General features: G+C 31.4%; 1 protein-coding gene across 1 annotated transcript; it reads right to left on the reverse strand.

Annotated features, from left to right (window-relative positions):
- Positions 1-235: 235 nt before the first annotated feature.
- On the reverse strand, positions 236-11,376 carry LOC120196403 (uncharacterized membrane protein At3g27390-like). The gene is made up of 4 exons (XM_039198215.1): positions 11,365-11,376; positions 612-728; positions 395-503; positions 236-295 (listed from the first exon to the last, which is right to left on the reverse strand). Exons 2-4 carry the CDS (start codon positions 703-705, stop codon positions 256-258), a joined length of 243 nt encoding a protein of 80 aa, XP_039054146.1. The 5' UTR covers positions 706-728; positions 11,365-11,376; the 3' UTR covers positions 236-255.
- Between the last annotated feature and the right edge of the window lie 7,460 nt (positions 11,377-18,836).

An 18,836-nucleotide genomic window follows, 5' to 3' on the forward strand; every position in this document is an offset into this window, starting at 1 on the left:
TGTTTTAAAAACTATACATTATATATATTTTCAAAATGTTTTAAAAACTATATTATATATATTTTCAAAATGTTTTAAAAACTATATTATATATATTTTCAAAATGTTTTAAAAATTATATATTATATACGTATTTCCAAAAACCATTTGCAAACTATAATATATATATATATATATATATATATATATATATGTAAAAAATAAAAAATATATGGACGAAAATGAGTGTCTACACGAATAAAATAGGCAAAACAATCAATATAGCAACTTTAATGGGTGCATCGCATCTATTATACTTGCAATTACCAACCCAAGGTCAAAAAAATGGAACCTGGATCCCCGAAATCACAACCCGAAATTTCGACAAGTTCGAATCTATGTCGATGAAATGAACCTTATGATTTTGTACACAGTCCATGCAATATGTGCAGGTAACAATCCAATGATGACCCCCAAATTTCCTATTATCAGTATCAAAGCAGCAATAGGTCCAACAAGTAAACCTGGGAAACATCCAATGGAAAAAATAACATAGAGTCAAGAACACCATGAAAGAACCTTATTTTTCTCAAACAGCATCAAGAGAAGGTAAAAGAGAAACGAGAAAGGACCTTTAAGAGCACCGAGAAATAGAGCAGAACAAAAAGCAAACTCAACGTAGACAACCTCTAGCCAACCTGCTTGCACACCGTTTATGGCATCCATCCCAGAATATCATGAGATTAAGACTTACCGATGATCCGAAAGACTTACAACGAGAAATCTTCTAAAAGATGAAGCAAAGAAATGAGATAAACAAAAGAGACAACTCAAGTAACTCACCATCTATCTGTCTTATTTACAACCCTAATTATATCGTTTTTCATCTTTAAGTTTTTAAACTAATTTTTGGTTAAAGCAAACCTTTAAATTACTATATGTAATCATTTTAAATATTTAAATTATTTTTTAATTAAAATAGATATCTAAACTATGTAATTATTTTTGTTTTAAACATCTAAATTCCTTTCTAGTCAAGACAAGTATCTAACTTTATATGATATGTCAACATCTCAAGTCAAAATAAATTTTTAACTAAGAAAATGGTAAGACGTAAAATAATTTAAGAATTTAATTTTAAAAAATAATTTAAGAGATAAAAAATAATTTAAGAATTTCTTTTTTATTAAGCTAAGGTAATTATAAAGTAGTCTGTGTTCTTAATATTATCAACCATTTGATAATGAGCGTTCAATCATCCTTGCAATCGTTGGTGCTCGAACTTATAACCTATATAAACATCAATAATTCTTTTAACCATTGAGGTAAGTTAATTCGTGCAATTTAAGAATTTTTTTAGTTTAAGCCAACAAAATACATACATCATTCTTATCAAATATAATAATGATTTTTATAGTTAATATTGTAATAATTAACATTTGGCAATTCATTTTCTCTGGAATTGCATCTGGTGTATTATAATAATAAATACGTAAGGTATGATGCTAATGTGATGTTCATGCCTCATTTCATCCGTAGACAATTTTAACATCTTCAAAGAATTTTTATAAAACACGTCATCTTTCTGACCCGTATAAGACACATAACTTCCAGTATGGACATTTGGGTCAATAATATAGGAAAATATATTTTCATCACCAATTATATATATATATATATATATATATATATTGTCATAATCATTTTTTTTGAAAAAATAATTAAATATTATTTAAAAAAATGATTATGACTTTATTTGGAAAAATTGAGTGATTTGTATAAATTTGAATTAAATTAGATAGAGTCGAAATCGACCTTTGGGTTAGGCAGGTCGAATATCTAAAAACGTCTTTTAAAAATAATTTTAAGAAAAATTATTTTTTAGACAAAAAAAACTTGTCTGCATTTACAAAGATTCTATTAAAACGGGTTCGAGAGTCGACTACGTGTGGGGAAGAATTAGCACCCCACAACGCCCACAATTGGTATTGTGTCGCTTACACGTTGTTGTAAATGGTGGAAATTAGGAATCGAATATAAAGTTAAAATATAATCCGTTTATCGAACATTGATTAATTTGCTTCGAATTAATAAATTAGAGAAAATTCTTTAACATGAAAAGAAATCTCGAAATTAACAATCCTCCATCGGGAAAGCTAACTCTACTATTTCTTATCAGTAAAAGAATATTCCCTCATAATTGATTTAAAAAAATGTGAATCGAATATAAAAATAAAATCTATTTTTTCATAAAAATAAATCTCTATTTAGTAATATGCATCGCATTGTTCAACTTAAAATACAAAGAATTAATTAGCAAAATAAAATCTATTTTATTTCAAGTGCACATTTGTTCGAATGTCGTATCGGATTGTACCACTTCAATCAAGTGATACTTTCTACGCCCGTTCTACAAATACGTGTTCTTGAAAATTCGAATATTTCATCCATGGATAAAATGCAATGGAAATAAATGTGATAAAAAAAATACAAAATAACATGTTTACATTAAATGGAACTAAAAACATTACTTACATAATACACATAACCATAAAATATGTAAAATACATTCATACACAAATGACTAAAGTAAAAATAAGTAAAAATTACAAACCAAAATTAAATACAAAAAATAAGCATTTAAGGGACTAAAATATGATTAACAAAAATTTAAAGGACTGAAAAATAAATATAGAAAGTTAAATGACTAAAGTGGCAAAAACTAAAACTAAAATGGTATTAACAGAAACTAAAATGGCTAAATATTAATTACAAGATAAACCAGAGCCCAAATCTCAAATGTTAAATAATACAAGCACCAGAAATGTAAATAACCCATAAATAATATACAAGACTAAAATAAAATAAACCAAAAACGTAAAGTAGTAAATAGTAATTAAACCAACTGCCAAACATTGACTAAAATAGAATATTTGCAAATATGGTGGCCAAATTCGAATGTCAAAGAAAATATCATGATTCATGAAATCAGTGACTAAATCATAAATATCGAAAGATAAATGCCCAAAGTAAAATATCATATATTTTATTAATGACCAAAATAACAAAATACAAACGAGGAGGGACCTAGAATGCAATTAATCCAACCGTTAAAAACACACAGAAGGTCCCTCATAAACGACATCATTTCATTGATAATATATAAGCCCAACCAAAGGGCTTTTCTTCCCTAACTTCTCATTTGGCTCAATCCCTTTAAACAGAGGAAGAGAGAGAATAAAAATTTTCTCTCAACTCCTCATCGGAGACGAGAGGGGCCACCGCCCACTGGCTCCATTCCACGACGGTCGGAGGGAGTAAAAAACTCCCAGAACACTCTCCTCCTTACCCCTAACCCAAATATCAAACCATCTTAACCTAAAGCCACCCCGAAAGCCATAGATCTAGCGTTGTACCTTTTAAAAGATATGGAAAACGACGACCTTTAGGGCTTCCATAACTTCGAACCAAGGTGAGATCCATTCTCTCTATTTTTTTCTTCAGTTCTGGTGATTTTTTTCGATTTGTTTTTTTCTTTTTTTTTTGGGTTCTTTTTTTCAATTCTCTCTCTATATTTTTTTGAAACCCCAAATGGGTTTTTCTTTTCTATCCTCCCCCTTATGAATGGTCCTCTCTATCCGAGTCCATGGTTGCATGCCAATCCCTCTGATTTGTTTGCTACCAACGAGGAGATAAGGTAGTGACAGAACTTAAATCTCTTTTGGGATATCTTTGGTACTTGTCTCCATTTATGTTTATTTTTCTCTCTGACTTGGATTGATTTTTCTGATTGATGTGGTGGTTGTCACTGTTCGAAGAGTTTTCGGTCACTGTGTGGATAAGAACGACTCGATGGCAGCAGTGGCAAGGGGAAGCTCGGCTGGGAAGATGCTTTGTCATTGGCGGCGGCGGCTGAGCTGGAAGAAAATTAGGGTTGAAATCTTAATCTGGGCTGCTTGGACTGTTAGATCAAATCCGATACAATGGTCATAGAGAGAGGCAGTTGAAGCCAAAAGTAAAATCCTAATCTGTTGGGTTGTCCAGTGGGCTAGTTCGGGTCTCGGGCCGAATCCAATCGAGTCGGTTGAACCAATTGGGTTTTGGGTCCTGTGTTGCTCGGTCTTGGGTGTATTGGGCATGCTTGGTTATTGGGCTGATGTAATGGGCCTCGGGTAGCCTGAGTAGCTTGTAATTTGGGTTCCAGTGGGCCTAAACAAAAATGTACATTTGTAATACTAATAATAATAATAATAACAAAATTAATATTTATAATGTAATAATATTTTTGGTAGACCCGAACAAAAATGAGTGTCTACAGCTGGACCTCTTTGCACATTCTTGTGTTAACAAGAATAGGGCAAAGATGAAAAAAGACAACAAGTTTTTGTCCGGTTCTTATTTTTTGGTTTAAAAATTGGATATGTTTGTGTTGGGGACAACACGACTCATACGTGATAAAGAGGTCTGGTCATCTAAGGGTGACACATCTCCTACGTGATGAGGAGATTTGGTCGGTGGATGACACGACTCATAGGTGATGAAGAGTTCTGGCCATCTTTAGGAAGAGCGATAACACGACACCTACGTGATGAGGAGGTCTGGTTGGGGGATGACACAGTTCCTACGTTTTGAGGACAGAAGACAATCTTTAGGAATGATAACACGGTTCATATGTGATGAGGACGGCTGGTTATGAGGATGACATAACTCCTACGTGATGAGGAGGTCTGGTCAGGGGATGACACGGTTCCTACGCGACGAGGATGACAGGCCATCTTTAGGTAAGGTGATAACACAATTCCCACAAGATGAGGACGGGTGGTTATAAAGGGTGACACGACTCCTACGTGATGAGGAAGTCTGGTCGGGGGATGACACGGTTCCTACGTGATGAGGATGGTAGGCCATCTTTAGGGATAACGGTTTCAAGAGAAACTGACTCATAGATAATGCTTCAAGAGAAACTGTCTCAAAAGAGACAAATTCATTTCAATAGAAATGATCTCAAAGGTTGGTTTCAAGAGAAAATGTCTCAAGAGTGACAAAACTTTGTTTCCAGAGAAACAGACTCAAAGATTTTTCTCAAAAGAAATTGTCTCAAGAGACAAAACTTTGTTTCCAGAGAAACAAACTCAAAGATTTTTTTCAAAAGAAACTATCTCGAGAGACAAAATTTGTTTCAAGAGAAACAATTCAAAGAATAGTGATAGTTGGCTTCTTCCTACTGGTGGAGGAAATGCCTTCAGAAGATCTGATTGTTCACATCAGGATGTTGAATCCCCAAAGATGCCCCAAAATTCGATGTTGATTGCTTCAAAGATTCCCCAATAGTCGATGTTGATTGCTTCAAAGATGCCCCAATATTTGATGTTGATTGCTTCAACACTGATTCTAAGCATCAGCTTTGTGTCTGAGAGCCACATGTCAGCTACCAAGATCTACTCTAGAGAGATTGTCTTGTTTAAAAATGTTTTTCTTCTTCTTTTATTTTCAAAAGTATGCAAATATCAATTAAAAGAGTTTTGAAAAATGTTTAATCAAAGATTTGAAAATATTGCCCCTTTCGAGGTTTCACAATTGACAAATCATAAAACAAGAGTTCATTGGATATCAAAGAATTAATTACACTATTAATCCTTCAATAAATTATAGTTATTTGACAAGTGTCAATATCAATACTATATTTGAGAATGGTTAAGGAAAGAATAAAAAGTCTGTCAAAGGTTTGATATTCTAATTTATTTGATGTTCACTGATCTGTTGAAGTGACTTCTGTACTCATCTATTGGAAGTGTTCTCCAACTCCCAGCTCTCATGATCTCATTCGAGTTTTACGATGCCTTATCAAGGGATTTGTGCGATCGCCTCTTATGCAATAGTTGCATAGTCTTTATTTTCCACCAGAATGTACTCTTGTAAACCTCGACCTTAGACAAGTTGTTTCCTTGCCCCATTAAATTTTGTCCCAAAAATTGGCTTCCCTTGCCCCAACTTCAATCTTGAGCTTCAGAGAGATATTCATTTAATTCCAAGATACTTCCAGAGAGCTTATCTTGTTTGAAAATTTTTTTCTTCCTTTGGATTTTCAAAATTTAGAAAACTATCAAAACAATTTTGAAAAAAAAATATTGCTTCCTTCTAAGTTTCACAATTGAAACAAATCATAAACAAGATTTCATTGGATATCACAAGAATCAACTACTCTTTTAATCATAGATAGCTACAAATCTTTGACAAATATCAAGATCAAAATATTGGTTTTGAGGTTAGCTACCTAAACTCTAAGGTTTGTTTCTTCGATTTGGTCATCGTGAAGACCATAGTATGCCCCTCTTTCTTGGTTTGACATTTTGATCAAAGGCGGACAAAATGTCGTAACTAGCTTGGTTAATTGCTAGACTCTTTAGAACACTTTTGTTTCACTTCTTTGAAATCTTCCATTTGTTTAAGCTTCGTAAACTCCTCTAATCAAGGTAGTGCAGAAATATCTGTCTAAAAATGAGATTTCTGAGTGCTTGTGTGAAGTTGACTATAACAGGTGTTCCTTAACTCCCTTAGTTCATATTCATTGAAACTCCTTATTTAAGAAATTTGATTTAACTTGTAATTGTTTGGCTAGCTGAATTCAGCTTTATTGTACATGTATATCTTTATAATTGCCTTTGTTTGGCTAGCTGAAGGATTCATATCATCACAAAGTCTTCGACTTGACAACCACAGTAGAGCAAACATCGGATTGTCAAATACCCAATCAATGTCATGGTTTGAATGTAATATATTCATTAAGCCAGAGCTTTCGAGTTTCCTCTATAACCAATTGCTTTAGCGGAATAGATCAGCTTTATTTTATACATATATATATTCTAGGTATATGGATTCTATTTATTAAGCTCATTGAGGAGATCCTGTTATAGTCCCAGTGTCTGTTGAAGGTCAGAAAATCTCATCGTTAGAGTTCAATTCCCAAACAAATGGCCTAAACTAGATTCACCTACATGACCATTCCATCTAAGAAGATTATGATCATCATTGAACGTCATTAACAGAAGTAGAAACGAATTATTTTTGTAATCTCATGTGCTAGTTGCCCCATTTTGTCCACTCCTAACACATACCTGAATGCCAAGATGATTAACTGTACATGCGAGGAAAGAGTTAGCTTGGTTTTTTCAAGAGAAGGGTATGGATTCTGGTGCATATTTAGATTAGGATCAAGGGATCCTTGTTTTTCAATGGTTCAATCTTGTTATTTGTCAAATATTTATAACCTTAATTATTGAAAAACTTTTAATTAAAATGATATTCAAAGAATTTCAAGATTGAAATTTGCTCATTATTCATTTACTAAGAAGGAAGCATTTTATTTAAAATGTTCAAACGTCAAGTGACTTACAAACATTTACACGTAGATAGAAAAAAAAGTTCAAACAAGATGACATGCATGAAAATGCGCATGAAAATGCAATAAAACTCCTTATGGATGCCCCAACCAACTCCTGACCAGAATGCCCCCATCACACATTGAACATCAATGCCCCTTGAATCAATCAGATCTTGGACCTTGTGCTTCAATGCCACACAGTTCTCAGTGGTTGTGCCCTGAGCTCCCAATATGATAGCTGCATATGGCGTTAATATCATGGCCTTCAGAATATGGGGCTTCCCTTGGTTTGAATTGAACTGGAGTCACAAGGTTCTTCTTAACTAGCTTTGGGAGCAATTCCTCACATGTCATCAGAATTGGATTGATGCGAGATGCCCTACATTGTTTATTATGGTAGGAAGGTTCATGTTCAAGTGAACATCTTGTACTCAATGTCTTAAGGTTTTATTGGTAGAAAAATGTTGGTTTTACGTCTAAGATGATGATAGTATGACTTTATTGGCTCAATGAAAGGTACGTGTATGAGTTTTGGGTCTAAAAAAAGATAAAGGTAATATTTCAAAGTCTCAACGATGAATAATGTTAAAATTTAATCTTTTGGTAGTGACCATGAATTATTTCAGGTAAAAAATCAAGAGATTTTATTTTGGGGTTTTGGATGGTATAAGAAAGGTCTAATCTTTCCATATATCAAAAATATATAATTCTTGAAGAACTAAAAGAATATATAATTCATTTGATATTTGAAGAACTAAAGATTAAAATTTGTTCAATTATTCAACCTTAGAAGGTAGCATAAATTCAATCATTAAGATTAAAATATTTAAGCACATATTAAAGATATTACAAAAACGAGTTCAAACAAAACAATCTCTACAAATGCAAATGATAAATGTAATGCCCCCATCTTTCTTTGATTGTCTATGCCCCTAAATTCATCAGGTTCTGGATCTTGCGCTTTAGTGCCTTACAGTTCTCAGTGGAATGTCTGGAGCTTCCTATGTGGTAATTGCACACAACTTCAACATCAAAAACCTCATGCATCGGAGACTCTTTTCTTAAATCATCCTGGAAGGTTCAATACTACAACCAGCCGAACAAGCTCCCATCGTACTGATGTCAGCTTCTTTTATCTATTCACAATGTGGTAACGTGATCAGGATCACTTCCATCGACTTCTCCATAAATTGATCCCATGTTTTTATGAATGATGCATGTGAAAATGCTTAAAAATAAAATGCAGATGCAAAATGCAAAGATGTAAATGCATATGCAAAAATGTTGATCCCAACGATGAATATCATAGAACAATTTTCACCAGAAATAAAAGCTTTTACACTACAAGACAGTCCCTTTTACAGACTTGCTTTCGCTTAGATATTGAGTCTGGAATGGATCACTACTTCATCTCGGATCTTTGTCCTCGAAAACGATGCCCCTTAAGTGTTTTGTAATCTGACTCCATTAATGCCCCGGTGATGCTGAAGTTAGTGCATCGCTCCTTGATGCTTAGAGATGAAATTATCGTAGATAAGACTCAACTGTTGGATTATTCCTCGGATCAATGGATCACCGTTTCAGTCTCGAATACTGCACGATCTTCAAGCAAGTCTCATTCTGAAATCTCTAAACTTCTTTTAACCTTCGGTCCATGTCTATGTACTTGACTTCTTGGTTGAAATCTTTTATCTCTTCTTGTAAAAAATTTATCTCGAGTATCCCTTTACGGATCAACACTCTTGGATTATGTTATGATGATGCAATGCAATGCAAAAATGATGATGAGTGATATAAACAAAAGAAAAGAAATAAATTAGTATACACAAACAAAAGAATTGAAATAAGTTAGTACATGTAAGACAATAGATACATATAAAAATGTTACTCAAAGATGAATATAACACCTATCCCATCATGATATCTACCTGAACATGCTTTAATTAAATAACATTCCTACTCGGACATGTTATCTACCCAAAATGATTATTTTCAAGAAATTAGTCTTAATCGCTTGGTATCTAGTTCGCATGCTTTTATTCGAAAAGAAAATTTAAAGCAAAAGGAAAGGTTTAGAAATGATCCTTCTTTGTGTACACTTACTTTGGGTACCTACTGTCGTACAGAGGTTCAGTATGACTATACCTAGGGTGACCGTTCTACGGTTCACTATATGCATGGTTTCGGCTATATCAGGAAAGAGTACTCGAATTGTCCTTGATGTCGGTGCCCCTTGGGCTGTCAGACCCTCAATCCTCACCCATTACAGGTTTCGAACGGAACAAGTTCAATTCTAGGGGATTCACTACCTTATACCCATACGAGGAATAAATCCCTACGAAGGTATAAGGTATGTATCACATGGGTTATTTGCTAAAACTCATACAAAGAATAAATTCTTACGAGAGTAAAGCATTCACCCCAACTTAATTGGAACGAAGCTCGTGTCTAGAGCTTATGTTATGAAAATGCATGTGATGTGTGTGAAGAGGAACAAACCTACCTTTGACTCAAAAACGGAAAAGAAAAAACTCGACAAAAAAACATGGAAAAAGCTGAAAAATAAAATTCAAATGCTAGTATGACAATTAAAAATGAAGCAATTAAAACTTCAATAAACGAATCATAAGTTAACTAAAGACTCGAACTCACGATTTCCACCACTACGACAATGTGTAAACGACCTATAGTCTGAGTCTCTAAAAAAAGTCCCCAGTGGAATCGTCAATATGTCATAACCATTTTTTTTGAAAAACAATTAAATATTATTTAAAAAAAAAAGATTATGACTTTATTTGGAAAAATTGGGTGATTTGTATTAATTTGAATTAAATTAGATAGAGTCGCCATCGACCTTTGGGTTAGGCATGTCGAATACCTAAAAACGTTTTTTAAAAATAATTTTAAGAAAAATCCCTTTTTTAAACAAACAACTGGCCTGTGTTTATAAAGATTCAATTAAAACAGGTTTGAGAGTCGGTTACATGTGGGGAAGAATTAGCACCCCACAGTGCCCAAAATTGGTACTGTGTCGCTTACACATTGTTGTAAATGGTGGAAATTAGGAATCGAATATAAAGTTAAAATATGATCCGTTTATCAAACAATGATTAATTTTCTTCGAATTAATAAATTAGAGAAAATTCTTTAACTTGAAAAGAAATCTCGAAATTAACAATCCTCTATCGGGAAAGCTAACTCGACTATTTTTTATCAGTAAAAGAATATTCTCTCATAATTGATTTTAAAAAATGTGAATCGAATATAAAAATGAAAATCGATATTTGCATAAAAATAAATCTCTATTTAGTAATATTCATCGCGTTGTTCAACTTAAAATAAAAAGAATTAATTAGCAAAATAAAATCTATTTTATTTCAAGTGCACATTTGTTCGAATGTCATATCGGATTGTACCATTTTGATCAAGTGATACTTTCCACGTCTGTTCTACAAATACGTGTTCTTGAAAATTCGAATATTTCATCCATGGATAAAATGCAATGAAAATAAATGTAATAAAAAATACAAAATAACATGTTTACATTAAATGGAACTAAAAACATTACTTACATAATACACATAACCATAAAATATGTAAAATACATTCATACATAAATGACTAAAATAAAAATAAGTAAAAATTACAAACCAAAATAAAATACCAAAAATAAGCATTTAAGGTACTAAAATATGATTAACAGAAATTTAAAGGACTAAATAATAAATACATAAAGTTAAATGACTAAAGTGGAAAAAACTAAAACTTAAAGGGCTAAAACAATAAAAATTGAAACTTAAGGTCTAAATAGTAAATACAGACATTTAAAGGACTAAAATAGAAAAAATAGAAACTTAAGGGACTAAAATGGTATTAACAGAAACTAAAAGAGCTAAACATTAATTACAAGATAAACCAGAGCCCAAGTCACAAATGTTAAATAATACAAGCACCAGAAATATAAATAACCCATAAATAATATACAAGACTAAAATAAAATAAACCAGAAACATAAAGTAGCAAATAATAATTAAACCAACTACTAATATGGTGGCCAAAATATGAATGTTAAAGAAAATATCATGATTCATGAAATCAGTGACTAAATCATAAATATCGAAAGATAAATTCCCAAAGTAAAATATCATATATTTTATTAATGACCAAAATAACATATTACAGATGAGAAGGGACCTAGAATGCAATTAACCCAACCACTGAAAACACACAGAAGGTCCCTTCTAAACGACACCATTTCATTGATAATATATAAGCCCAACCAAATGGCTTTTCTTCCCTAACTTCTCATTTGGCTTAGTGCCTTTAAACAGAGGAAGAGAGAGAATAAAAATTTTCTCTCAACTCCTCATCGGAGACGGGAGGAACCGCCGCCCACCGGCTCTGTTTCACGGTGGCCTACGACAGCTGGAGGAAGTAAAAAAATCCCAGAACACTCTCCTCCTCACCCTTAACCCAAATATTAAACCCTCTTAAGCCACTGAAAGCCATAGATCTAGAGTTGTACCTTTTGAAAGATCTGGAAAACGATGACCTTTGGGGCTTCCACGGCTTCAAACCAAGGTGAGATCTCTCTCTATTTTTTCTTCAGTTTTGGTGATATTTTCGGTTTCTTTTTTTCTTTTTTTTGGGTTCTCTTTTTTCAATTCTCTCTATATTTTTCTTAAACCCCGAATGGATTTTTCTTTTCTGTCTTCTCCCCCTTATGAATGGTCTTCTCTATCTGAATCCCTGATTGCATGTCAATTCCTCTGATTTTTTTGCTGCCAACGAGGAGATAAGGTAGTGGCATAACTTAAATCTCTTTTGGGATATCTTTGGTACTTGTCTCCATTTATTTTTATTTTTCTCTCTAACTTGGATTGATTTTTCTGACATTTGTGGTGGTTATCATTGTTCGATGAGTTTCAGTCACTGTGTGGATAAGAACGACTCGATGACGGCGGTGGCGAGGGGAAACTTGGCTGGGAATCTGCATTGTCACTGCTAGCGGAGGCTGAGCTGGAAGAAAATTAGGGTTGAAACCCTAATATGGGTTACTTGGGCCGTTGGATCAAATCTGATCCAACAGTCATAGAGAGAGGCGGCTGAAGCAAAAAGTAAAACCCTAATCTATTAGGTTGTCTAGTAGGCCGGTTCGGGTTTCGGGTCGGTTGAACCAGCTGGGTTTTAGATCATGTGTTACTGGGTCTTGGGTGTATTGGGCATGCTTGGTTGTTTGGCTGATGTACTGGGCCTCGGGTAGGCTGAGTAGCTTGTAATTGGGGCTCAGTGGGCCTACACAAAAATGTACAATTGTAATACTAATAATAATAATAATAAAAAATAATAATAACAAAATTAATATTTATAATATAATAATAATTTTAGTAGACCCGAACAAAAACGAGTGTCTACATATATAATACTAATATTATCATAAAACTTATTATAAAAAATCCTAGTTGTCTATCTCTAAAGAAATCTTTAAGTCATTTATTCTCTTTTTTTTATTCTTAGTTGATATGTGACGGCACCTACTTTTGTATTTGTTATTGCCGTCGACATTTATTATTTTTCCTTTCATTTTTATATCATATTTTATTTTTTTTCTTTATTTCTTTACTTTTTAATAATTATGACTTTATAACACATTTTTCTACTTTTACGGTTCGTTTTTAGTAATAGAGATAAATCTTTTAAAATCAAGAATTTTATGTGAATATATATATTATCATAGTCCAAGTTCAAAACTAGAAGTTATTTCATCAGATATAGAGATAGTCTTTTAACTGAGGAAAGATTATATTGAACCATTAAACTATTATAAGAAAACGAGTAGTATAATATAAAATGAGAATAAAACGTACATCATTTTACTATTTATCAATACTAAAATAGAAAATAATAAATAAATTTTTCATTCACTTAGACTCAATTATCGAGTTAAAATCGGGTTGAAGTTCTTTTCAGATCGGATATAAGTAAACTAAATTCGAGTTGCTTTCAGTTTTGGTTACTTTCGGTTCGTGTATTTTCGATTCGGGTTACTTTCAGTATGGGTTGCTTTCGATTCTAGTTGCTTTCGGTTCGGGTTAATTTTGGTTCGGATTGCTTTTAGTTCAGGTTAATTTCGGTTCGGATTGTTTTCTATCGAACTAAAATTTGGGTCGTTTTGATTTGATTCGGGTTATTTCTAGTTTCAGATCAATTTTGGGTCATCTTGTTCGGGTCTATAGCAGGTCTCATCGGGTAAATCGGTTTGGGTAATCAGGTATGGGCAGGAGATGTAACACCCTTAACCCGTATTCGTACCCGAATACAAGTTAAGAATGTCACGCTTTTTGTATAATAGTTACTGTTTGAAAACGGTAAAAATTTTGTTTCTTATAAAATTTCCAAATTTAACCATTTAGAATCAGACTATTTAACCACATATAATCATAATGTAATATTTTTTTCCACTTTACATTCGATCTCGCATAGTATATGCGCAGTTTAATACTATTTCATATCATAATATAAAACTGTCCAATTTAAAACTTAACTGATTAATATTTATAATACAATATTTTACTACCATCATATATAACCATTTAGTATCTTATCATATTTTCACCTTTCTTTATTTCTTATACTATATCATTTCCCGTTTGAGCACAATTTCTAGAATTTTCTTTTTACAACACTATACATAATATATCTGTAACATCTATAATCAAATTTATTCTAAAACAGGTTTTTTTTTGTTGTCTACCACCACATGACCTCCCACTGACAACAACTTTTATTATATTATCTTCATTACACAAATATACATATCATTCGTATGTAAATTCAAACCAATATAATTCATAGTCTATAACCATTCAATGTAGTTTACAATATGTTTATAACATTTTACTGTAAAATGTAATAATTAAAATTGTATCGTTCCTTATCATATACTTACTCCTTTTCATGTATCAATCCTTTCACTATATTATTATTTTTCCTGTATCACTCCTTTCACTGTATTGATCCTTTTCCTGTATGGATTTTTTTACTGTATCTTTTCTTTTATTACACAATTTCTCTTACTGTATTGTATCTTTTACTGTTTTATATCTGATGTTGTACTGTTTTCATATAATATATCATGTATTGTACTATTTCTTTAATTTCTTTTTACAGCCCATTACATAATCATGAGAATGTATGATACATGAGTCATATGAGTGATTTGTACTGTATACAATTATCACTCCACTTAGTGCACCACAAAGGTACATGAGTCATATGAGTGATATGTATTACATTCAATTATCACTCCACCTCATGCACTACAAAGGTACATGAGTCATATGAGTGATCTGTATTGTATTCAATTATACCTCATGCACCACAAAGTTACATGAGTTATATAAGTGATATGTACTATATTCAGTTATCACTCTACCTCACGCACCACAAAGGTACATGAGTCATATGAGTGATCTGTACTGTATTCAATTATCACTCCACCCCATGCACCGCAAAAGAACATGTGTCATATGAGTGATATGTACTTGTTCACTCTACCTCTTACATCATTGACCCTCATGTCTTATACAATGGGCTTTTATTTATGTCTTATATCTTTATTAATATAAAACATTTAAAGAATAATTATCAACTTCAGACATTATTTTAACATATATTAATACTTTAATTAACTTAATAATTAATGTTAATATAAATGTTTTAAAAATATTATTAACGAATATTCGATACTAATTTTTTTATTAAATCGATACTAACAAATTTTTTACAATCATTCACTTGACTTTTCAACATTTCACATTTAACCACTAGTAAACTTTTCTTTCAATTATAAATCTAATATTTAGTATATATACAAATTAGTTCCTAAATATTCAATTTAAATCCATATCAACTATTTTTACATTATATTAAATGTAATACATTAACTTTACCCAATTGTCTTTTCAAAACCAACTTTCCTAAAACTTACGAATTTGATCTCTATCTTATACAACTTTTCACATTAAACCAAATCCCAATTTAACTATTCAAGTCCATCTAATAATTATTTAGACTTTACACATTATCTTATACACAATTTCAACTTTAATCCCTAATTTATCCATATTTATAATTTTATTCTTTATTCTTCTAAATTTGATTCTAAATCCATAATATCATAATTTCAACCATAAGTTAAATTCTTTTAAATTTTCAATTCAACTTTTCAATTTTGTTTAATATAGTCCTTCTTGTCATTTAATCCTAAATTCACAAATATTCCAATTCACCATCTAGACATCAAATTTAGCACTCCAACTTTTAATCTCATCCTAATACATCAATTATTAAACAATTACATGTTAATCCTCATATTTTCCAATTTTTGTGATTAGATCCCTATACTTTCACTATTTTCCAAATTGGCCCAAGTCATATTCTAATCATATAGAATCACTCATTCATAATTTCTAACCTTGTAAAATTTTACCACAAGTTTTCCTTATTTCTTTCCTTTGGCCAAATACTTTTAAGTTTTCCTAACATAGTTTCTATTTTGATTTAAACATAAATTCATCATCTAAGCAACATTTCCATGAAATTATCATATTTTCCTCATATGATAAATGTCATAATTTTCATGCTAAGATAATAGAGTTGGCTTATTTCAACCAATTAAAATAGCATATAACATAAAAATATCACAAAATGCATAATTTACCACTATTTCATATACTGGCAATTTGCACTGCCCTCAATGAAGTATTTTTTTTGTATTAATCTATACACTTAAAAATATTCCGTTTGTACCATTAAAGACTAGGCTCGAATAAAAATCTAACCATATAAGTAATTTCTTCTAATTCAACTTGTACATTTTATGGAAAAATTTTCAATCTAGCTTACATAATCTATTTGGAGTAGAATCTGCTACCCAAGTTTCTTACCTATCACAGATTAAAGTTTTATATCTTTTTGTATACACCTATAAATCAGTATCCGTTTTTTTTAAACAAAACTAGATTGATCTACAAATCCAATAGGTATAAAAATCGTCTTTTATTTATTCTTGTAGAATTTATAGTGATTTTCTAAACTTACTGTCCAAATTATCAATTTAAACTGATTTAACTAATTTGCATTTTGAACTTATTCACTCACTTTTATTAGCTTATCAAATGAACACAAATGAATCAATTGAAGAAACTAATATCATCAACACAATCACCTTCAGCACAATACAGTAATTTTCAACAATTACATAATTATGCTTTAATTTCTCAAGTCATGCAAAATAGACACCTAATACTCTCCAACTTGTTTCAAGCTTGATTCATCAAGTAAAACTCATTTCCAATCAATTATAATCATTCTCAATCAAATTCAAAGCAAAAAAAAAAGTTCAAATTCAACCAAGTTCCTAATGGCCAAATCATCAGACCAATCCCTCCAACAATTTTTATTCAACTTTTATGCTTAATTATAACCTTACAACACTCCTAATATCAAAATCTAACTAAATTTCATCAAATTCTCAACTCCCCTTCATCCACCAAAATCACAACTTTCACCATTCAAGCATGAAACCAAGAAATAATTACACCAAATTGTAGAGAATTTAATGGGAATTATTTTATTATTTCACACTTTAGCCTAAAATCTTCTTCAATTTGATCAAAAATGGAAAAGAAAATAAATTGCTCACATTGGCTATGATTTTCAGCAACTGTTGTAGAAGAAGAGACTCCTGAAATTTCTGGGGAAAAATCCTCCAATTTTGACTTTTAAAAACAATAATTTTTTTTTGTTCAGATTGGGCCAAAAACTCAAATTACCATTAATGAATTCCCAAATTTATAACCATACCACTCCATTATCTCTATTTTAATATTATTAAATAGCTATAAAATTCTCATCTCTCAATTTTTCTTTTTGATCCTCAAATTTTCTAAAATTTCATTTTAATCACTAAATGCACTATCTCACTTTATAATGCAATTGTCACCAAATTCAACCGAATCCAACTTAAATTTCTCTATTTAAAAATATCCATATAATTTTTCCAACCCAAATCTACCTTCTTGTAATTTTTTTATAAACTTTCTATTCGAGCCGGTTATCTGAATAATTTAGCGAATTTTATCCTTTAATAGACTTTTATGCAAACTCCGGATCAAAAATCTGAAACCCACTAAAATAATTGTATTGGGCTGAACTACTAATTTACAAATCTAAAATATAACTTTTGAAAATGTACATTGTTAGTCACTATACTTTTACAACTTTATACATTTAGTCCCCAAACTTTCAATATTTACACTTCAATCACAATCAAATTTTTGGGGTATTACAGGGGCGGAACTAGAAATTTATTAAGGTGGGAGTTAAAATATTTTTTTATTTTTCATAAATATAATTTTTTAATTGAGGGGTGGGTAAATATTTTTATTTATTTTTTTAAAACATATATTTTTTCAATATTAATTAATACTTAAAAAATTGACGGGGCCAAGAGGAGCCGTGAATTTCCGCCTATGGGTCAAATTCGTCAGGTCTACACTAAAATCATGTGTGCAACGTAGATCGGTCCGGATTAATCAAGGCGAAGCCTTGAGAACTGGGAGGGCATTGTGCAACCAATAGAGGACAAGTGTCTTTTCCTAACATCTTATTGCACTAGTTGGTGCCCCAAATGAAAAGCAAGGTAAGTATGTATGCATTTAGATTCATTCGTTTGGTGTATATCTAAGAAATATGATCAATATGTTTTCTACCATTCAATGATATTGAGTTTGGCTTGTTCAAAAGTGAATTAGTAAATGATTTAAATTCAGGTAATGAGATTAGTAACACTAGGGTTGCAAATATGACATTATTGAGATACGTTGCTATGCAAAAATGGACTTAAATAATCATGCTTGAAATTCCAGCAAAGAAATATGCTTTTGGGTATGTATTGGCATGTGATATGAGCCTACTAACACTGAACTATGTTGAGTGCACACCTAAGGCCTGTGTTGCATATTATGTTAGAAATGATGTTATGATAATATTTGAACATGTCATATAAGATATTATAAAACATTAATAATCAGCCATTGTATGCAATGAAATTTCATTCAATACAATTTACATGCTATACGATGTTCAAGTACTTAGTGTCATTTCTGTTCATTCTAGTCTCTAGATCAATTTTAGGATTTTGGCTCGTTTTAGGTCTTCAAATCATTTTAAGGCTTCGATTCATTTTAGTGGTTTATCCATGTTTCTAGACATGTATCATATTAGGGCTTAAGCTCGTTAGGTCTTTGACTCATTTTCAGTCTATTTATTGAACCATATTCTAGACATATTGTATCATATTAGGGTTTAAGCTCGTTAGGACTTTGAATCATTTTCAATCTATTTATTTTCTCTCTCTTGTATCCTGGGATTATAACATATAATTTTACGTTACGATAAATTAATTAATTGA

Source organism: Hibiscus syriacus, unplaced genomic scaffold, assembly GCF_006381635.1.
Source record: "Hibiscus syriacus cultivar Baekdansim isolate YM2019G1 unplaced genomic scaffold, ASM638163v2 tig00117034_pilon, whole genome shotgun sequence".
Classification (NCBI taxonomy): Eukaryota; Viridiplantae; Streptophyta; class Magnoliopsida; order Malvales; family Malvaceae; genus Hibiscus; species Hibiscus syriacus.

Bases quoted from the DNA above. Each gene is read 5' to 3' on its own strand.
- LOC120196403 (XM_039198215.1), bottom strand. From the start codon at position 705: ATGGATGCCATAAACGGTGTGCAAGCAGGTTGGCTAGAGGTTGTCTAC. The intron at 504-611 runs GTCCTTTCTCGT...GATGTTTCCCAG, and splicing joins ATTTCTCGGTGCTCTTAAAG to GTTTACTTGTTGGACCTATT. The intron at 296-394 runs GTTCATTTCATC...GGTAATTGCAAG, and splicing joins ACTGTGTACAAAATCATAAG to TATAATAGATGCGATGCACC.